This window comes from Oncorhynchus tshawytscha, linkage group LG17 (assembly GCF_018296145.1).
Source record: "Oncorhynchus tshawytscha isolate Ot180627B linkage group LG17, Otsh_v2.0, whole genome shotgun sequence".
Classification (NCBI taxonomy): Eukaryota; Metazoa; Chordata; class Actinopteri; order Salmoniformes; family Salmonidae; genus Oncorhynchus; species Oncorhynchus tshawytscha.
In genome coordinates this window covers 12554744-12576849 of record NC_056445.1, presented here as the reverse complement: position 1 = coordinate 12576849, position 22106 = coordinate 12554744, and the positions used below count along the sequence as shown (strand labels likewise).

General features: G+C 49.2%; 1 protein-coding gene and 1 pseudogene across 1 annotated transcript; one reads left to right on the top strand and one right to left on the bottom strand.

Moving 5' to 3' along the window:
- LOC112216882 overlaps window positions 1-17552 on the top strand; it is a 43113-nt pseudogene extending 25561 nt beyond the window's left edge.
- A 392-nt stretch (window positions 17553-17944) lies between these two features.
- LOC112216881 (NADH dehydrogenase [ubiquinone] 1 alpha subcomplex subunit 5) lies at window positions 17945-21103 on the bottom strand. The gene is made up of 5 exons (XM_024377023.2): window positions 21030-21103; window positions 20515-20559; window positions 20308-20424; window positions 19995-20060; window positions 17945-18154 (listed from the first exon to the last, which is right to left on the bottom strand). Exons 1-5 carry the CDS (start codon window positions 21048-21050, stop codon window positions 18053-18055), a joined length of 351 nt encoding a protein of 116 aa, XP_024232791.1. The 5' UTR covers window positions 21051-21103; the 3' UTR covers window positions 17945-18052.
- Between the last annotated feature and the right edge of the window lie 1003 nt (window positions 21104-22106).

The window sequence follows — 22106 nt, the reverse complement described above, 5'->3', positions numbered from 1 at the left end:
CTGCCTTGTTTTACACGTCTGCATTATGTTTTACACGTCCGTATTATGTTTTACATTATGTTTACACGTCTGCATTATGTTTTACACGTCTGCATTATGTTTTACATGTCTACCTTGATTTACACGTCCACATTATGTTTTACATGTCTACCTTGATTTACACGTCCCCATTATGTTTTACACGTCCACATTATGTTTTACATGTCTACCTTGATTTACACGTCCGCATTATGTTTTACACGTCCCCATTATGTTTTACACGTCCACATTATGTTTTACATGTCTACCTTGATTTTACATGTCTGCATTATGTTTTACATGTCTACCTTCATTTACACGTCTGCATTATGTTTTACACCTCCGCATTATGTTTTACATGTCTACCTTGATTTTACACGTCTGCATTATGTTTTACATGTCTACCTTGATTTTACATGTCTGCATTATGTTTTACACGTCTGCCTTGATTTACACGTCCACATTATGTTTTACATGTCTACCTTGATTTACACGTCCACATTATGTTTTACATGTCTACCTTGATTTACACGTCTGCATTATGTTTTACATGTCTACCTTGATTTACACGTCCACATTATGTTTTACATGTCTACCTTGATTTACACGTCCACATTATGTTTTACATGTCTACCTTGATTTACACGTCTGCATTATGTTTTACACCTCCGCATTATGTTTTACACGTCCACATTATGTTTTACACGTCTACCTTGATTTACACGTCTGCATTATGTTTTACATGTCTACCTTGATTTACACGTCTGCATTATGTTTTACATGTCTACCTTGATTTACACGTCCACATTATGTTTTACATGTCTACCTTGATTTTACACGTCTGCATTATGTTTTACATGTCTACCTTGATTTACACGTCTGCATTATGTTTTACACCTCCGCATTATGTTTTACATGTCTACCTTGATTTTACATGTCTGCATTATGTTTTACACGTCTGCCTTGATTTACACGTCCACATTATGTTTTACATGTCTACCTTGATTTACACGTCCGCATTATGTTTTACACGTCCACATTATGTTTTACACGTCTACCTTGATTTACACGTCTGCATTATGTTTTACACGTCCGCATTATGTTTTACATGTCTACCTTGATTTACACGTCTGCATTATGTTTTACACGTCCGCATTATGTTTTACATTGTTTACACGTCTGCATTATGTTTTACACGTCTGCATTATGTTTTACATTATGTTTACACGTCCGCATTATGTTTTACACGTCTGCATTATGTTTTACATGTCTACCTTGATTTACACGTCTGCATTATGTTTTACACCTCCGCATTATGTTTTACATTGTTTACACGTCCGCATTATGTTTTACATTGTTTACACGTCCGCATTATGTTTTACACGTCTGCATTATGTTTTACATGTCTACCTTGATTTACACGTCTGCATTATGTTTTACACCTCCGCATTATGTTTTACATGTCTGCATTATGTTTTACACGTCCACATTATGTTTTACACGTCTACCTTGATTTACACGTCTGCATTATGTTTTACACGTCCGCATTATGTTTTACATTATGTTTACACGTCTGCATTATGTTTTACACGTCCACATTGTTTTACATTATGTTTACACGTCTGCATTATGTTTTACACGTCTGCATTATGTTTTACACGTCCGCATTATGTTTTACATTATGTTTACACGTCTGCATTATGTTTTACACGTCTGCATTATGTTTTACACCTCCGCATTATGTTTTACATTGTTTTACACGTCTGCATTATGTTTTACATTGTTTTACACGTCCGCATTATGTTTTACATTGTTTTACACGTCTGCATTATGTTTTACATTATGTTTTACATTGTTTTACACGTCTGCATTATGTTTTACACGTCCGCATTATGTTTTACAGGTCCGCATTATGTTTTACACGTCCGCATTATGTTTTACACGTCCACATTATGTTTTACACGTCTGCCTTGATTTACACGTCCGCATTATGTTTTACACGTCCGCATTATGTTTTACACGTCTGCATTATGTTTTACATGTCTACCTTGATTTACACGTCCACATTATGTTTTACATGTCTACCTTGATTTACACGTCCACATTATGTTTTACATGTCTACCTTGATTTACACGTCCGCATTATGTTTTACATGTCTACCTTGATTTACACGTCCGCATTGTGTTTTACATGTCTACCTTGATTTACACGTCCACATTATGTTTTACATGTCTACCTTGATTTACACGTCCGCATTATGTTTTACATGTCTACCTTGATTTACACGTCCACATTATGTTTTACATGTCTACCTTGATTTACACGTCCGCATTGTGTTTTACATGTCTACCTTGATTTACACGTCCGCATTATGTTTTACATGTCTACCTTGATTTACACGTCCGCATTATGTTTTACACGTCCACATTATGTTTTACACGTCCGCATTATGTTTTACACGTCCGCATTATGTTTTACACGTCCGCATTATGTTTTACACGTCCGCGTTATGTTTTACATGTCTACCTTGATTTACACGTCCACATTTTGTTTTACACGTCTACCTTGATTTACACGTCCGCATTATGTTTTACATGTCTACCTTGATTTACACGTCCACATGATGTTTTACACGTCTGCATTATGTTTTACATGTCCACATTATGTTTTACACGTCCGCATTATGTTTTACACGTCCGCATTATGTTTTACACGTCTGCCTTGATGTTGCCACAAGAAAAGGGCAACCAGTAAAGACAAACACCATTGTAAATACAACCCATATTTATGTTTATTTATTTTCCCTTTTGTACTTTACACCATTTGTACATCGTTACAACACTGTATATATACATAACATGACATTTGTAATGCCTTTATTCTTTTGGAACTTCTGTGAGTGTAATGTTTACTGTTCATTTTTATTGTTTATTTCTCTTTGGTTTATTATCTACTCACTTGCTTTGGCGATGTTAACATGTGTTTCCCATGTCAGTAAAGCCCCTTGAATTAAATTGAGAAACAGTGAGAGGGGGAGAGAGAAGCAGTGAGAGGGGGAGAGAGAGAAACAGCGAGAGGGGGAGAGAGAGAAGCAGCGAGAGGGGGAGAGAGAGAAGCATCAGAATTAAATTGAGAAACAGCGAGAGGGGGAAAGAGCGAAACAGGGAGAGGGAGAGAAGCAGCGAGAGGGAGAGAAGCAGCGAGAGGGAGAGAAGCAGCGAGGGAGAGGGAGAGAAGCAGCGAGGGAGAGGGAGAGAAGCAGCGAGGGAGAGAGAGAGAAGCAGCGAGAGGGAGAGAAGCAGCGAGGGAGAGGGAGAGAAGCAGCGAGGGGAGAGGGAGAGAAGCAGCGAGGGAGAGAGAGAGAAGCAGCGAGGGAGAGAGAGAGAAGCAGCGAGGGAGAGAGAGAGAAGCAGCGAGGGAGAGAGAGAGAAGCAGCGAGGAGAGAGAGAGAAGCAGCGAGGGAGAGAGAGAGAAGCAGCGAGGGGGAGAGAGAGAAGCAGCGAGGGGGAGAGAGAGAAGCAGCGAGAGGGGGAGAGAGAGAAGCAGCGAGAGGGGGAGAGAGAGAAGCAGCGAGAGGGGGAGAGAGAGAAGCAGCGAGAGGGGGAGAGAGAGAAGCAGCGAGAGGGGGGATAGAGAGAGAAGCAGCGAGAGGGGGGGATAGAGAGAGAAGCAGCGAGAGGGGGGGATAGAGAGAGAAGCAGCGAGAGGGAGAGAAGCAGCGAGACGGGAAGAGAGAAGCAGCGAGAGGGAGGGAGAGAGAAGCAGCGAGATGGGGGGATAGAGAGAGAAGCAGCGAGAGAGAGAGAAGCAGTGAGAGGGAGGGAGAGAGAAGCAGCGAGAGGGGGGGATAGAGAGAGCAGCAGCGAGAGAGAGAGAAGCAGCGAGAGGGAGAGAAGCAGCGAGAGGGAGAGAAGCAGGGGGAGAGGGAGAGAAGCAGCGAGAGGGGGAGAGGGAGAGAAGCAGGGAGAGGGGGAGAGGGGGAGAGGGAGAGAAGCAGCGAGAGGGGGAGAGGGAGAGAAGCAGCGAGAGGGGGAGAGGGAGAGAAGCAGCGAGAGGGGGAGAGGGAGAGAAGCAGCGAGAGGGGGAGAGGGAGAGAAGCAGCGAGAGGGAGAGAAGCAGCGAGAGGGGGAGAGGGAGAGAAGCAGCGAGAGGGGGAGAGGGAGAAGCAGCGAGAGAGGGGAGAGAGAAGCAGCGAGAGGGGGAGAGGGAGAGAAGCAGCGAGAGGGGGAGAGGGAGAGAAGCAGCGAGAGGGGGAGAGGGAGAGAAGCAGCGAGAGGGAGAGAAGCAGCGAGAGGGGGAGAGGGAGAGAAGCAGGGGGAGAGGGAGAGAAGCAGGGGGAGAGGGAGAGAAGCAGCGAGAGGGGGAGAGGGAGAAGCAGCGAGAGAGGGGGGAGAGAGAAGCAGCGAGAGGGGGAGAGAGAGAAGCAGCGAGAGGGGGGATAGAGAGAGAAGCAGCGAGAGGGGGGATAGAGAGAGAAGCAGCGAGAGGGAGAGAAGCAGCGAGGGAGAGGGAGAGAAGCAGCGAGGGAGAGGGAGAGAAGCAGCGAGGAGAGAGAGAGAAGCAGCAAGGAGAGGAGAGAAGCAGCGAGGGAGAGAGAGAGAGAGAAGCAGAGGGAGAGAGAGAGAAGCAGCGAGGGGAGAGAGAGAAGCAGCGAGAGGGGAGAGAGAGAAGCAGCGAGAGGGGGGAGAGAGAGAAGCAGCGAGTGTTTACCCGCAGGGGGAGAGAGAGAAGCAGCGAGAGGGGGAGAGAGAGAAGCAGCGAGAGGGGGGAGAGAGAGAAGCAGCGAGAGGGGGAGAGAGAGAAGCAGCGAGAGGGGGAGAGAGAGAAGCAGCGAGAGGGGGAGAGAGAGAAGCAGCAGAGAGGGGGGATAGAGAGAGAAGCAGCGAGAGGGGGAGAGAGAGAAGCAGCGAGAGGGGGGATAGAGAGAGAAGCAGCGAGAGGGGGGGATAGAGAGAGAAGCAGCGAGAGGGAGAGAAGCAGCGAGACGGGGAAGAGAGAAGCAGCGAGAGGGAGGGAGAGAGAAGCAGCGAGAGGGGGGATAGAGAGAGAAGCAGCGAGAGAGAGAGAAGCAGCGAGAGGGGGAGGATAGAGAGAGAAGCAGTGAGAGAGAGAGAAGCAGCGAGAGGGAGGGAGAGAGAGCAGCGAGAGGGGGGGATAGAGAGAGAAGCAGCGAGAGAGAGAGAAGCAGCGAGAGGGGGATAGAGAGAGAAGCAGCGAGAGAGAGAGAAGCAGCGAGAGGGAGGGAGAGAGAAGCAGCGAGAGGGGGGATAGAGAGAGAAGCAGCGAGGAGAGGGAGAGAAGCAGCGAGGAGAGAGAGAGAAGCAGCGAGGGGGATAGAGAGAGAAGCAGCGAGGGGGGATAGAGAGAGAAGCAGCGAGAGAGAGAGAAGCAGCGAGAGGGAGGGAGAGAGAAGCAGCGAGAGGGGGGATAGAGAGAGAAGCAGCGAGAGAGAGAGAAGCAGCGAGAGGGGGATAGAGAGAGAAGCAGCGAGAGGGAGAGAAGCAGCGAGAGGGCGAGAGAGAGAGAAGCAGCGAGAGGGAGAGAAGCAGGGGAGAGGGAGAGAAGCAGGGAGAGGGGGAGAGGGAGAGAAGCAGCGAGAGGGGGAGAGGGAGAGAAGCAGCGAGAGGGGGAGAGGGAGAGAAGCAGCGAGAGGGGGAGAGGGAGAGAAGCAGCGAGAGGGGGGGAGAGGGAGAGAAGCAGCGAGAGGGGGAGAGGGAGAGAAGCAGCGAGAGGGGGAGAGGGAGAGAAGCAGCGAGAGGGGGAGAGGGAGAGAAGCAGGGGGAGAGGGAGAGGGAGAGAAGCAGCGAGAGGGGGAGGGGGAGAAGCAGCGAGAGAGGGGGAGAAGCAGCGAGAGAGGGAGAGAAGCAGCGAGAGAGGGAGAGAAGCAGCGAGAGGGAGGAGAGAGAAGCAGCGAGAGGGAGGGAGAGAGAAGCAGCGAGAGGGAGGGAGAGAGAAGCAGCGAGAGGGAGGGAGAGAGAAGCAGCGAGAGGGAGGGAGAGAGAAGCAGCGAGAGGGAGAGAGAGGGAAGCAGCGAGAGGGAGAGAAGCAGCGAGACGGGGAAGAGAGAAGCAGCGAGAGGGGGAGAAGCAGCGAGAGGGGGAGAGGGAGAAGCTGCGAGAGGGGGAGAGGGAGAAGCTGCGAGAGGGGGAGAGGGAGAAGCTGCGAGAGGGGGGAGAGGGAGAAGCCGCGAGAGGGGGAGGAGAGGGAGAAGCAGCGAGGGAGAGAGAGAGAGAAGCAGCGAGGGAGAGAGAGAGAAGCAGCGAGGGAGAGAGAGAGAAGCAGCGAGGGAGAGAGAGAGAAGCAGCGAGAGAGAGAGAGAAGCAGCGAGGAGAGAGAAGCAGCGAGGGGGAGAGAGAGAAGCAGCGAGAGGGGGAGAGAGAGAAGCAGCGAGAGGGGGAGAGAGAGAAGCAGCGAGAGGGGGGAGAGAGAGAAGCAGCGAGAGGGGGAGAGAGAGAAGCAGCGAGAGGGGGGATAGAGAGAGAAGCAGCGAGAGGGGGATAGAGAGAGAAGCAGCGAGAGGGAGAGAAGCAGCGAGACGGGGAAGAGAGAAGCAGCGAGAGGGAGGGAGAGAGAAGCAGCGAGATGGGGGATAGAGAGAGAAGCAGCGAGAGAGAGAGAAGCAGCGAGAGGGAGGGAGAGAGAAGCAGCGAGAGGGGGGATAGAGAGAGCAGCAGCGAGAGAGAGAGAAGCAGCGAGAGGGAGAGAAGCAGCGAGAGGGAGAGAAGCAGGGGGAGAGGGAGAGAAGCAGCGAGAGGGGGAGAGGGAGAGAAGCAGGGAGAGGGGGAGAGGGGGAGAGGGAGAGAAGCAGCGAGAGGGGGAGAGGGAGAGAAGCAGCGAGAGGGGGAGAGGGAGAGAAGCAGCGAGAGGGGGGGAGAGGGAGAGAAGCAGCGAGAGGGGGAGAGGGAGAAGCAGCGAGAGAGGGGGAGAGAGAAGCAGCGAGAGGGGGGAGAGGGAGAGAAGCAGCGAGAGGGGGAGAGGGAGAGAAGCAGCGAGAGGGAGAGAAGCAGCGAGAGGGGGAGAGGGAGAGAAGCAGGGGGAGAGGGAGAGAAGCAGGGGGAGAGGGAGAGAAGCAGCGAGAGGGGGAGAGGGAGAAGCAGCGAGAGAGGGGGAGAGAAGCAGCGAGAGGGGGAGAGAGAGAAGCAGCGAGAGGGGGATAGAGAGAGAAGCAGCGAGAGGGGGATAGAGAGAGAAGCAGCGAGAGGGAGAGAAGCAGCGAGGGAGAGGGAGAGAAGCAGCGAGGGAGAGGGAGAGAAGCAGCGAGGGAGAGAGAGAGAAGCAGCAAGGAGAGAGAGAGAAGCAGCGAGGGAGAGAGAGAGAGAAGCAGCGAGGGAGAGAGAGAGAAGCAGCGAGGGGGAGAGAGAGAGAAGCAGCGAGAGGGGGAGAGAGAGAAGCAGCGAGAGGGGGAGAGAGAGAAGCAGCGAGAGGGGGAGAGAGAGAAGCAGCGAGAGGGGGAGAGAGAGAGAAGCAGCGAGAGGGGGAGAGAGAGAAGCAGCGAGAGGGGGAGAGAGAGAAGCAGCGAGAGGGGGAGAGAGAGAAGCAGCGAGAGGGGGGGGATAGAGAGAGAAGCAGCGAGAGGGGGAGAGAGAGAAGCAGCGAGAGGGGGGATAGAGAGAGAAGCAGCGAGAGGGGGGATAGAGAGAGAAGCAGCGAGAGGGAGAGAAGCAGCGAGACGGGGAAGAGAGAAGCAGCGAGAGGGAGGGAGAGAGAGCAGCGAGAGGGGGATAGAGAGAGAAGCAGCGAGAGAGAGAGAAGCAGCGAGAGGGGAGGATAGAGAGAGAAGCAGTGAGAGAGAGAGAAGCAGCGAGAGGGAGGGAGAGAGAAGCAGCGAGAGGGGGATAGAGAGAGAAGCAGCGAGAGAGAGAGAAGCAGCGAGAGGGAGGGAGAGAGAAGCAGCGAGAGGGGGATAGAGAGAGAAGCAGCGAGGGAGAGGGAGAGAAGCAGCGAGGGAGAGAGAGAGAGAAGCAGCGAGGGGGGATAGAGAGAGAAGCAGCGAGGGGGGATAGAGAGAGAAGCAGCGAGAGAGAGAGAAGCAGCGAGAGGGAGGGAGAGAGAAGCAGCGAGAGGGGGATAGAGAGAGAAGCAGCGAGAGAGAGAGAAGCAGCGAGAGGGGGGATAGAGAGAGAAGCAGCGAGAGGGAGAGAAGCAGCGAGAGGGCGAGAGAGAGAGAAGCAGCGAGAGGGAGAGAAGCAGGGGAGAGGGAGAGAAGCAGGGAGAGGGGAGAGGGAGAGAAGCAGCGAGAGGGGGAGAGAGGGAGAGAAGCAGCGAGAGGGGGAGAGGGAGAGAAGCAGCGAGAGGGGGAGAGGGAGAGAAGCAGCGAGAGGGGGAGAGGGAGAGAAGCAGCGAGAGGGGGAGAGGGAGAGAAGCAGCGAGAGGGGGAGAGGGAGAGAAGCAGCGAGAGGGGGAGGGAGAGAAGCAGGGGGAGAGGGAGAGGGAGAGAAGCAGCGAGAGGGGGAGGGGGAGAAGCAGCGAGAGAGGGGGAGAAGCAGCGAGAGAGGGAGAGAAGCAGCGAGAGAGGGAGAGAAGCAGCGAGAGGGAGGGAGAGAGAAGCAGCGAGAGGGAGGGAGAGAGAAGCAGCGAGAGGGAGGGAGAGAGAAGCAGCGAGAGGGAGGGAGAGAGAAGCAGCGAGAGGGAGGGAGAGAGAAGCAGCGAGAGGGGAGAGAGGGAAGCAGCGAGAGGGAGAGAAGCAGCGAGACGGGGAAGAGAGAAGCAGCGAGAGGGGGAGAAGCAGCGAGAGGGGGAGAGGGAGAAGCTGCGAGAGGGGAGAGGGAGAAGCTGCGAGAGGGGGAGAGGGAGAAGCTGCGAGAGGGGAGAGGGAGAAGCCGCGAGAGGGGAGAGGGAGAAGCCGCGAGATGGGGAGAGGGAGAAGCCGCGAGATGGGGAGAGGGAGAAGCCGCGAGATGGGGAGAGGGAGAAGCGGCGAGATAGGGAGAAGCGGCGAGAGGGGGAGAGGGAGAAGCGGCGAGAGGGGGAGAGGGAGAAGCGGCGAGAGGGGGAGAGGGAGAAGCGGCGAGAGGGGAGAGGGAGAAGCGGCGAGATGGGGAGAGGGAGAAGCGGCGAGATGGGGAGAGGGAGAAGCGGCGAGAGTGGGAGAGGGAGAAGCGGCGGGAGAGAAGCAAGGAGAGAGGGAGAGATGCGGCGAGAGGGAGAGATGCGGCGAGAGGGAGAGATGCAGTGCGAGAGGGAGAGAAGCAAGGAGAGAGGGAGAGATGCGGCGAGAGGGAGAGAAGCACGGAGAGAAGCAGGGTGAGAGGGAGATGCAGCTTGAGAGAGAGATGCAAGGAGAGAGGGAGAGATGGGGCGCGAGAGGGAGAGATGGGGCGCGAGAGGGAGAGATGGGGCGCGAGAGGGAGAGATGGGGCGCGAGAGGGAGAGATGGGGCGCGAGAGGGAGAGAAGCAAGGAGAGGGAGAGAAGTGGTGCGAGAGGCAGAGAAGCGGCGCGAGAGGGAGAGATGCTGTGAGAGGGGGAGAGGAGGGGGAGAGGAGAGTAGCAGGGAGAGAGAAGAGAAGCAGGGAAAGAGGAGAGAAGCGGCGCGAGAGGCAGAGAAGCGGCGCGAGAGGCAGAGAAGCGGCGCGAGAGGCAGAGAAGCAGCGCGAGAGGCAGAGAAGCGGCGCGAGAGGCAGAGAAGCGGCGCGAGAGGCAGAGAAGCGGCGCGAGAGGCAGAGAAGCGGCGCGAGAGGCAGAGAAGCGGCGCGAGAGGCAGAGAAGCGGCGCGAGAGGCAGAGAAGCGGCGCGAGAGGCAGAGAAGCGGCGCGAGAGGCAGAGATGTTGCGCGAGAGGCAGAGACGTTGCGCGAGAGGCAGAGAAGCGGCGCGAGAAGGAGAGAGGGGGAGAGGAGAGGAGAGGCGAGAAGGATGACGAAGGAAGGGATGGAGTCAGATGTAGAGAGAGAGCGAGAGAGTGGCAGAGAAAGAGAGTTAGAGGGAGAGATGGGGAAACGTATTCCTTAATATGGCCCATTAAAGATGTATGATGTGTCCTGGTGCTGAGGCCTGCGTGATTAATAGTGGCATAAAAATAGATTACTCTGCCATCAAATATTTAGTGGCCTGGGAGATTGTCAAAATTGTACAATTTGAAAGCAGAGTGAGGCCGTTTCAGCAAGAACGCCTGGTTATTTTAGGAGGGAGGGAGGGAGGGAGGGAGGGAGGGAGGGAGGGAGGGAGGGAGGGAGGGAGGGAGGGGGGGGAAAAAGAAGGATGGGATGGAAGGAGGGACATTGAGGATAGGAGAGGAAGGAGGGAGGACAAATGCTGTAATAACCCTTAGAGGAATACGGCAGGGATATGTGAGGAAAGAAACGATTATGGTTTGTCAGGTTTCACTGTAAGCTTGTGTGTGTGTGTGTGTGTTTTCTCAAGTGATATCGGGATTGGGGTCATGTCCTCCGGCTGCTGAACATGCTCTCACTGCTTCCCTAGAGGTAAGACACACTCGTCTCCTCCCATACTGATCTACTCTTTTCCCGTCTCTACTCCTCCTCCTCTCATCTCTACCACGAAGGGGGGTGAAAGTCGCGTGTACAATATACTCCTTGTACACGCGACTTTCACCCCCCTTCGTCCCCCAAATGGAGGGGGTAAAGTCAGAATTTGGAATCGAAAAAGGAAAATAAGGTTAAAAAGACGTGAAAACGTACGGTGAAAACACCGTACATCTTTTAAATTAAAAAAAAGAACTTCATCTTCCGCTCTTTTTTCTCTCTCCATTCTATCTGATGTGCAGATGGTTGTGGATTATGATTGGGCACTTTTGGAACTGAGTTATGGAAACTATTGGCATTACTGCTGCACCTCCCTCTGGGAGGTAAAAGGGTAAACACTGAGTGGAGTGTGTCCACTCTTCTTTGGCAATCACTCGCTTTTTCTCACAAAGTTATTCTGTGGTAACTGGGAAAACGGTGGGAGGCTTGTTTCTCTCTGCTTTCCGCCAATTCCACACGCACACACAACGGAGGGGACATTGTTAACTTTAGAGGAGATCTGAACAGAGATCTGGTTATCTATTGTTGTCAGGGGCTTAGCTGACTAGCACACAAACACACACAAACAAACACACACACACACTGGGTCAGGTCTATTGAGTTTAGATTGATCTAAAGATGGACGATAAACTGGCGGCACCACTCCGAACCCCACGACCGACACACACACATGTCCAAACACACAACCAGTCTCACACACACTTCTAGAGTGCACTGCAAATGTCCGCGTATCAGCAAATCACATTCAGCCAAGACGACCAGCAGCCACCTGTCTGTTTGGGTTGCTTGGCAATGGCAGACTTAAGCCAATCAGGTGTGTCCCTGTGGAGACGGTGTCCTTCAGCAACACACCTGGCCTGCAGATGCAAGCAGTTATGGTAATGTTTGTTCACTTCATGTGTCCACTGAATTTTGAGTTGTTTCAAAGTTATGACACAACCCTTTTGAATGCCTTATTAAATGATGCACTGCCTTGTGTGCGTTTAAGGAGCACAGGCTCTGATGACCAGTGCAGTACAGCCTCTCCTGCTGTCAGTCAGTGACTCCATCATCATCACTATGCATCAGGAAGACTTCTCTGGGTCAGTATACACACACACTTTAAGCTACACACACCTCAAGCTAGTCGCCTCCTTTCTAGGAGTAAGGTTGGGGTTTCTAGGAGTAAGGTTGGGGTTTCTAGGAGTAAGGTTGGGGTTTCTAGGAGTAAGGTTGGGGTTTCTAGGAGTAAGGTTGGGGTTTCTAGGAGTAAGGTTGGGGTTTCTAGGAGTAAGGTTGGGGTTTCTAGGAGTAAGGTTGGGGTTTCTAGGAGTTTGGGGTTTCTAGGAGTAAGGTTGGGGTTTCTAGGAGTACGGTTGGGGTTTCTAGGAGTACGGTTGGGGTTTCTAGGAGTACGGTTGGGGTTTCTAGGAGTACTGTTGGGGTTTCTAGGAGTAAGGTTGGGGTTTCTAGGAGTAAGGTTGGGGTTTCTAAGAGTAAGGTTGGGGTTTCTAGGAGTAAGGTTGGGGTTTCTAGGAGTAAGGTTGGGGTTTCTAGGAGTAAGGTTGGGGTTTCTAGGAGTAAGGTTGGGGTTTCTAGGAGTAAGGTTGGGGTTTAAGTTGTTATAAAGGGTCATGTTTACAGGTGGGCTTGGTGACATACTGCTACAGAGCTTTATGTGTGACAATAAGTTATCTGTGAAGCTATTATCTGATTGTCTGTGTTCCACCTGGCTCTAAACAGCATCTGTTGCTAATTTACATTTACAGTGTTTCTCTCTTTCCCCTGAGCTTGTGTTGTAACACAAGAATGACATTTACACACTCATACACACGTCCTCAGACTATCTATCTACTGTTCTACACACACCGCTCTGCTTTTGTATATTATTGTGTGTGTGTGTGTGTGTGTGGGGGTGGGTGGGTGGGTATGTTGTCTCTTCAGCCCCCTGTCCAAATGGCCTTTCATGGTCAGATAAACACAATGTGGATGAACTCACCCCTGCCCCCTTTCTCCCCAACAAATACACTTGCGCACGCACGCACACACACACACACTTGATCTTGCATTGCGCAGTGGGAGCTCCTTGCAGTGATCTTAAAACTAGTTGTAAAACCCACTCACCCTGTTCCACACACACACACACACCCGTCCTCTGAGTGAACTCTTGGTCTCGCTACCATCCCAGTCTCTCTGATCCAATGACCGTTTCCCAGATATAAAGCATAGGGACACCCTCTAGCAGAGTAGCTGTTGCAGGATTTTAGTCACCGTGGCGATATTGACGTGTTAAAAAAAAAGACTGAGGGGTTTAATTTTGTAAAAAGGTCAAGTCTGAATCACCAAGCATCCATACAATGCCAGCCAAGGCAATAGCCCAGTGAAACCTAGCTGTGAGACCAGCAGCTCACTTGTATGTGTGTGTACACACAAGTAGAACCAGTCTAGACTATAGAATTAGCAATGAATTTAATACGATGTCTATGGTCTAGACCAGCGGTTCCCAAACTGTGGGGCGCGCCCTCTAGGTGGGGTGGCGGGGTCCGGCTTTCTACCTACTCCTGAAAGTTGTAATAGTAGAATGCACAAGGTGACATGTCTAAATTGGTTAGTGCATCATCAGTTCCTCTTGTCGTGTCAGTCATTACATACCTCAGAGAGCTCGTTACAAGCCCATGTCGGATAGCGTTTTCCAGCTGGGTCTTTTTAGCCCATGGATTTATTTATTTTTTGTAATGTTCGAGACACTCAAATATCACGAGTACACATTAGACATGGCAAAATGTATAGAATTGCAGGAAATAATCTTTTAACCCTGCTAAATGTTCTCCCTGCTAACAAGAGGGGTGTGAACAGTGCTTGTGCCAATAGAAATAGACGTGGCCTGTGCAGGGGGTTCCAAAGCTGGAAGGGGGCTGGGGGGGGTTCCAAAGCTGGAAGGGGGCCTGAGTAAAAACGTTTAGAAACCCTTGGTTTAGACCCTCTACAGTTGCATTCAGATATTCTCCCTCCATTCATATTAGCCAGACTCGTCTCTGTACAATAGAGAGGCTCCCAATGGACCTGTAGACTCCGTAAGTCTTGGGGCTTTGCAGTCACGACACAGACACACACAGCTAGCAGGGTCCCGTTAGACAGAGCCACACAAAGGGTCCCTGCGTCAGTACTGTAGCCTCCTGCCGCTGGCTAAATGTTATCGGCCCCTGGCACACGCTGGTTATTCTGTCACGGCCATACATACAGAGACCGAGAGCTCAGATTGACATTCAGCGTTCTGAATACAAACTAGCCTGCTCTGCGCTCGCTGATCTTGCACAGACAAGGCCCTGCTGGGACTTAGCCGACTCGCAGCACACACATGCACACATTTGCATAAACAAACGAATTCAGTAACACGCATAGGTTTAGTGTGTAGTCACTCAAGCATTGTGGGTCAATGGCCTGAAGTTCAAGGTTATGAGTCAGGCCCTTAGTTTGTGACCTATACTAACCATAGGGTGTGTGTGTGTTCTATATATGTCTCTGTGTCCAGGTCTATGTCCTCCTCCGGGGAAGACGGACGTGCCCTGCTCCCTGTACATGCGAGACCTACAGGGCTTTGTGGGCCGTGCGATGGCGGACGACTTCCGCCACTTCCAGTGTGTCGACTTCACATACGACAACACGGAGAGCATCGCCCGGCGCTGCATCACACTGTTCATCCGCCACGCCAGCCTGCTGCGCCCCCTAGGGGAGGGAGGCAAGATGAGACTGGCGGGCTGACTTCCCTCAGGTGAGGAGAAGGGCTGTATGTGAGGGTGTTATCAGTGTCTCTCTCCGTGTCTGCCTCCGGCTCTCCCTCGCTGTTTGCAAGTCTCTTGGGTGTTCTGTGCATCTTGAAGTTCACCCAGTAGCTCTCTATTCGTGTTCTCGCGGTGCTATTTCTTCTCTGTGTTTTTAAATGGACCTGGCCTGTCGCTCCTCTCTGTAGGAGAGTGTCTGAGCTGGGGGAAACCCTGCCGCCTGCTGAGATCGTTCCGGTATGTTATTACATCTGTTATTATGTCACACCTACTCCTGTTACACCTTTGATGAGATGGGGAACGCCTCAACAGCAGCCGTCGTTTCCAGAGTGGATCTTAATGAAGATGTTAGTCATTATTGGAGGGTTAGAGAGCTGTAATTCTCCCCGCCGTCTGCCTCTGTCTCTACTTAGACACTAGGAGAATGGTTTAAAGATAATGGGTAAAGGCTAATGGTGTAACATAATGAACATGTTATTTCGGCTAGACACCTCAATGTAGACAAGACATTTTGTGTGTGTGTTGTTAGGGACCCGCTGTTCCAGAACAGTGAGCTGATAGCCAGCAGTCCAGCCGTGGGGGATCTGATTCCATACAGCACCCTGCTACACTTCCTTTTCACCTGAGCTCAAATCACCTCACCAGGTACACACACCGACACACACTATATATACAAAAGTATGTGGACACCCCTTCAAATGAGTGGATTCGGCTATTTCAGCCACACCTGTTGCTGACAGGTGTATAAAATCGAGCACACAGCCTTAATCTCCATAGACAGACATCGGCAGTAGAATGGCCTTACTGAAGAGCTCAGTGACTTTCAATGTGGCACCGTCATAGGATGCCACCGTTCCAACAAGTCAGTTCGTCAAATTTCTGCCCTGCTAGAGCTGCCCCGGGCAACTGTAAGTGCTGTTATTGTGAAGTGGAAACGTCTAGGAGCAACAATGGCTCAGCCGCAAAGTGGTAGGCCACACAAGCTCACAGAATGGGACTGCCGATTGATGAAGTGCATAGCGCGTAAAAATCTTCTGTCCTCGGTTGCAACACTGACTACCGAGTTCCAAACTGCCTCTGGAAGAAAGGTCGGCACAAGACCTGTTCGTTGGAAGCTTCATGAAATGGGTTTCCATGGCCGACCAGCACCACACAAGCCTAAGATCACCATGCGCAATGCCAAGCGCCAGCTGGAGTGGTGTAAAGCTCGCCGCCATTGGACTCTGGAGCAGTGGAAACACGTTCTCTGGAGTGATGAATCACACTTCACCATCTTTTTTAACATTTTTATTTTATTTCACCTTTATTTAACCAGGTAGGCTAGTTGAGAACAAGTTCTCATTTGCAACTGCGACCTGGCCAAGATAAAGCATAGCAGTGTGAACAGACAACACAGAGTTACACATGGAGTAAACAATTAACAAGTCAATAACACAGTAGAAAAAAAAAAGGGGAGTCTATATACATTGTGTGCAAAAGGCATGAGGAGGTAGGCGAATAATTACAATTTTGCAGATTAACACTGGAGTGATAAATGATCAGATGGTCATGTACAGGTAGAGATATTGGTGTGCAAAAGAGCAGACTGACGAACTAATCTGGCTTTGGCGGATGCCAGGAGAAAGTTTGGCGGAGGAGGAATAATGGTCTGGGGCTGTTTTTCATGATTCGGGCTAGGCCCTTTAGCTCCGGTGAAGAGAAATCAATGCTACAGCATACAATTACATTCTAGACGATTCTGTGCTTCCAAATTTTTTGCAACAGTTTGGGGTAGGCTCTTTGCTGTTTCAGCATTACAATGCCTCTGTACACAAAACGAGATCCATACAGAAATGGTTTGTCGAGATCGGTGTTGAAGAACTTGACTGGCCTGCACAGAGCCCTGACCTCAACCCCATCGAACATCTTCGGGATGAATTGGAACGCTGACTGCAAGCCAGGCCTAATCGCCCAACTTCAGTGCCTAGCCACACTAATTCTCTTGTGGCTGAATGGAAGCAGGTCCCTACAGAAATGTTCCAACATCTAGTGAAAAGCCTTTCCAGAAGAGTGGAGGCTGTTATAGCAGGAAAAGGGGGACCAACTCCATATTAATGCCCATGATTTTGGAATGAGATGTTCGACGAGCAGGTGTCCACATACCTTTGGTCATGTAGTGTACCTACACACACTCCTATACACACTTATCTATTCTGCTTCCAACCATCATTATCTTAACTTTGTATTAATTCTTCCTCTTCTACAGAGACCAGAGTGGTCCATTGCTCGCTACTCCCAGTGGCTGGATGACCACCCTTCAGAGAGAGACCGCCTTACACTCATTAGGTTACTGCAGGAGAACGACAAAAGTCTTACAGCCTTTGAGACAGCTTTGTTGGGTTGTTTGGTATCACTCAGAGTGAGTGAGTGAGCACCCTCTTGTGGTAAAATGATAAAATTCCTATCAGTTCTATTGGGTAGTGTGCCTTTAGTAATGCCATCTCCTTCTCCTTCTGTGTGTGCTAGGGGTGCTCTGGAGGCCTACATGCAGAGTGTGAGGGCTCGTCAGGGGAAGGAGTTCGCCCCTGTCTACCCCATCATGGTCCAGCTGCTGCAGAGGGCCACCAGCGGAGCCCAGAACTCCAGGACCTGAGGGAACTACAGCTCGCATGATGCAACTGTCTGCACTTTACATGGGCATGGAGAACGGCTCAGTGAAGAACACATCCCAATATTATGAATGTTATGACTATAGAATTAGTAGAACGGACATGGCTATGAAAATCCTTTGGCTTTTTTTATGGGCCACCCAACAGGAGGTTCCATTATTGAAATGACTTTGTGTTGCTCGTTTCTATGGATGTGATGAGCAGCAATTCAAACGGAAAACTACCCACAATATTGTATGAAAAAGTCTGTTCTGCTAATTCTATGGCTATGCCACAGAGGGCAGCACAAAGGGGGCAGTTACCCGTGATTCATACCAGTGAATGGGAAATACACGCTAGCTAGTTATTATGGTTAACCTAATTTTGTACAATACTTATAAGGAATGATTGATAGTAGGGCTCTATTCAATCCGCATTAAAGCGTCATTTTAATTTCAAGGCCGTGTTAGTGGAGACTGCATTCACGGTAAACGATGTCGGTTCAGAGTGTGCTATCTGGGTTGAATAAAGCCCTTAGTCTATTACACATAGCTCTTTCCCCTGTCTGGTCTATAGAACTGTTCATATGTTGTCTTATTTCATGAGGTCCTGTCGATGTAAAGCTCTAAGGTTGTGGTTATAATAAAACGAGACGTTAAACAAGTTGTGAAGGCTTGTATCTTGATGATTAAAATGACTGATCTTCCTGAAGAAGTCCAGTATAAATAAAGTCACGGCCTTACAGGTGGGTATTATATGCATGTTGCAACCCACATGGGTGCCAGTTCAGACTTTTGTCCAATCTTACATTTAAGTGATCTTTGTGAGGTGCACTAGGATTGGATGATGCTTTTTCATAGCCCTGGTTACACCTTGCATTGTGTTTTTCGTGATCTGATCAAGATGATCCAATCACATGGTGTATTCATTAATGCAAACCGTTTGCAACAAAATGAGTACCTTGCTATTTAACATCCATTCATTCTCCTTGGTTTGGCTGAGTGTTTTTATGGAGCTGTCATCACTCAGTACCCACAAGGCAAAAAGGTACAAGATTAGTTTTACAAGGATAGGGAAAATATTTCCACAGCTTTATTTGTACATGCTTCATTAGGAATGAAGTAATTACACTGACACAAACAGACAAATACAGCAAGTAGTCTTTAAACGGGCCACTTCCATTGGTTGACAGGAGGCTCTTCAATCAGTGGTTCCCATGGTTTCCACTCTGCCATCTTCCTGGATAGAGCCAACTCGCACTCCGCCTGGAGGGAAGAGGAAATGGAGTGGGTCAGATAAGGCAAGAGATGTATGATAAATGAGGAAGAGGAGGGAGACAGTATGTGGGAGGTTTTTGTAGCCGTGGTTACAACTTCCATTAACATGGCTGTCGTCATCCGATCGAGATTTGTTGTGTCTACACACGGTAATAAAATGGGATTCTTATCTGCCCACTTCGTATTGTGACCAGATTCCTTGGTCCCTCCCTGTTGGCAAAATAATTTGACCTACCGTTATGACAGAAAACAGCACGCTTTTATAATCAATAGTTTTATACTCATCATTACAGCCTACTTTTGTTATCCAATGATTTAAGACTGGGCGTAACAGACTACTGTTTCGTTAACCTCGACTTGTCCAATATTCAGAGAATCTCTCCAATCCCTAAAAACGTCACCACACAAACGATTTGAATATCTGGATGTGTGTACAAAATACTATTATTACACAGTAAGTTAGAGTAGGCTACAAAGTGCATCTCTGAATGGCGCAACGCATTATCCAAATAAGTCAGGATAGGGTTGTTCATTACGCATCGATGTTTACATACACATTGTAAATAACCTTTAGTATAGGCCTAAACAGTATTAAAGGAATAAAAAAGCAACATGCTGGGAGAATGACTGTGGTTTAGTTTCCTCAATCATTGATAATTCGCTAATGGTACCTCAAAATGATAACCTATAGCAAGACGTGTGGTCAAATTATGAAAATGCATGGATAAAAGCAGCAATCTATAAAAAGTACAAAGGAGCAAGCTTGTAAAGCAAAGGCTTTATAAAGGAACAGAGTCAATCTAAAAGTAGCCTGAAGAGTCCTTCGTAATTGAAGCCTACACTAGCCTATTGGACAGTAGCCTGAAGAGTCCTTCGTAATTGAAGCCTACACTAGCCTATTGGACAGTAGCCTGAAGAGTCCTTCGTGATTGAAGCCTACACTAGCCTATTGGACAGTAGCCTGAGGAGTCCTTTGTGATTGAAGCCTACACTAGCCTATTGGACAGTAGCCTGAAGAGTCCTTCGTGATTGAAGCCTACACTAGCCTATTGGACAGTAGCCTCGCTCACGCTTAGGCTACAGAAAGCTATGCGCCTCAACGCATCAGTTTGGAAATCTTCTGCACTTGATTGACATCCGAAAAGGACTGCATTATAACATCACTGTATTATGTTCGTATCTGATAACTGAAGTGGACTATTCACCACCTGCCCACCGTTCATTCTGGCTAGGTACAGGGGGAACATTAGGCCCATCTATACACTGCTCTCTTCTGCTCCATCATAGTCCGTCCCTGCATGCATCCCCAACACTTTAAATTCTGCTATTACAGTCCTTGGCCTTTCTGTAGAATATGATGTTTTCAAAGATTTTATTTTGGCCTGGCATTAGATGTGAGAACCCTTTTTCTCTCATTCGGGACAATATCTCTTATAGAAAAATGTTTATGCCAATTTTAAGCAGAGCTGGACGCGGTATTGGACTGTGGCATATCCGACCACAGTGCCAGTTGGGTCCATGATCTTAATTCAACTGTTTGCTATTTTTTGAGGGGGCGGGACAACCATAACGTTGGCCAAATTTATACGCTTTTGTTATCCGGATTTGTTTACACTTCAAGGATATCCGCACAAGATGCGTCTTCAACTACCTCCGGAGGTGGTCAGGAAGATATAATCACAATCTGATCACAATGTGTCTACACCGAACCAGAATTTGGACATGATCAGGACAACGGACGCATGTAGAAACCAGGTGTAAACGTGGATAGAGAAAGCAACTTTAGGAGGAAGATGCAATGAAAAGAGTGTGAGGCTCCTCTCTGTACCTGGTGAATGACCTCCTCGATCTGACCACAGTTGATTTTCTTCTCTAGTTTCTCCACATCAGGCTCCTTTCAATCGAAATGAAGAAAGACAATGAAATGATCTATATGGATTGAAACACAGATGCCATTCCAAACAATTTATGATATCATAAATATAAAAGTCAACAAGGGGGATTACCTCACAGAAGTTCATACAAGTTCAAGCTAATACATGAAATCACAGTCACAATGAGAGCTGGTAGGAAGAGTTCTACTCTGTTAAACTTCACCTGACCCTAGATGTGAGAGTGAGGATGGTTGGAGTGTAACTTACAGCTTTGATAAGGTCAAAGCGGTCATTGACAAGCTGTTCTGTGTACTTTCTGTAGGCTGCGTCCTGAGGGATGACCTGGAGAGACGCCAGGATCTTACTGTACAAGATCCTCAGGCGCTGAGGGGACACACGCACAGACCGTTACATTATCATACCAAAGTAGGCGTGGTCCACTACTGCTGTTTATGGCCATTACTGGAGACTCACCTCATGAGGGTTGTGGGACACGGCCAGTCCCACCAAGCCTGTTGTCTGGAGGGAAATATGACACACAATGAGCATAATAGCTAGCTAGCACGCGAGACTACATAGTTAACGTTAGCTAACGTTAGTAATCTCCTGGGTAAAATAGTCATACGGCACTCAGAAGGTGGAACATTACAGAACATATGGATAAAACGTCATGTACCTTTGAGTTCGTATCGTGTCAGCCATCTAAATTGGCTATATTTACTTCACAACGGACAAGCCCCTGGCCTAGGTAACTAACCCTGACATAGCAGATCAAAGTATATATCCACGAACCCTCCAGCAAATGAGCAAGCTAGCTAAGTTTGTTAGCGAGGAGACGAGCCAGCCTAACAGCTAGCTGACACACATGCTTGTCAATAGGAAGCGACAAAAGGTCATATCGATTGTAAAGTGACAGTAAACTAACTGAATAAATAAAAGCACATTACATTTTCACAAAAGCATCATCATAATATGACCTCGACTCGTACCTTTTTCAGAACGCCAGCCATGATTATGGGCGCTACGGATTCTGGGTCACTTCTGTCGAATAAAAATGACGTCAACACGTCCTCGTTTTTTCAAAATAAAAGCTCAGCATGTTTGATTGTGTAGTAAGTACAGTCGTGGCCAAAAGTTTTGAGAATGACACAAATATTAATTTCCACAAAGTTTGCTGCTTCCGTGTCTTTAGATATTTTTGTCAGATGTTAGTATGGAATACTGAAGTATATTTACAAGCATTTCATGTGTCAAAGGCTTTTATTGACAATTACATGAAGTTGATGCAAAGAGTTAATATTTGCAGTGTTGACCCTTCTTTTACAAGACCTGTGCAATCCGCCCAGACATGCTGTCAATTAACTTCTGGGCCACATCCTGACTGATGGCAGCCCATTCTTGCATTAATCAATGTTTGAAGTTTGTTCGAATTTGTGAGTTTTTGTTTGTCCACCCGCCTCTTGAGGATTGACCACAAGTTCTCAATGGGATTAAGGTCTGGGGAGTTTCCTGGCCATGGACCCAAAATATTGATGTTTTGTTCCCCGAGCCACTTAGTTATCACTTTTGCCTTATGGCAAGGTGCTCCATCATGCTGGAAAGGGCATTGTTTATCACCAAACTGTTCCTGGATGGTTGGGAGAAGTTGCTCTCAGAGGATGTGTCGGTACCATTCTTTATTCATGGCTGTGTTCTTAGGCAAAATTGTGAGTGAGCCCACTCCCTTGGCTGAGAAGCAACCCCACACATGAATGGTCTCAGGATGCTTTACTGTTGGCATGACACAGGACTGATGGTAGCGCTCACCTTGTCTTCTCCGGACAAGCTTTTTTCCAGATGCCCCAAACAATCGGAAAGGGGATTCATCAGAGAAAATGACTTTACCCCAGTCCTCGGCAGTCCAATCCCTGTACCTTTTGCAGAATATCAGTCTGTCCCTGATGTTTTTCCTGGTGAGAATTGGCTTCTTTGCTGCCCTTCTTGACACCAGGCCATCCTCCAAAAGTCTTCGACTAACTGTGCGTGCAGATGCACTCACACCTGCCTGCTGCCATTCCTGAGCAAGC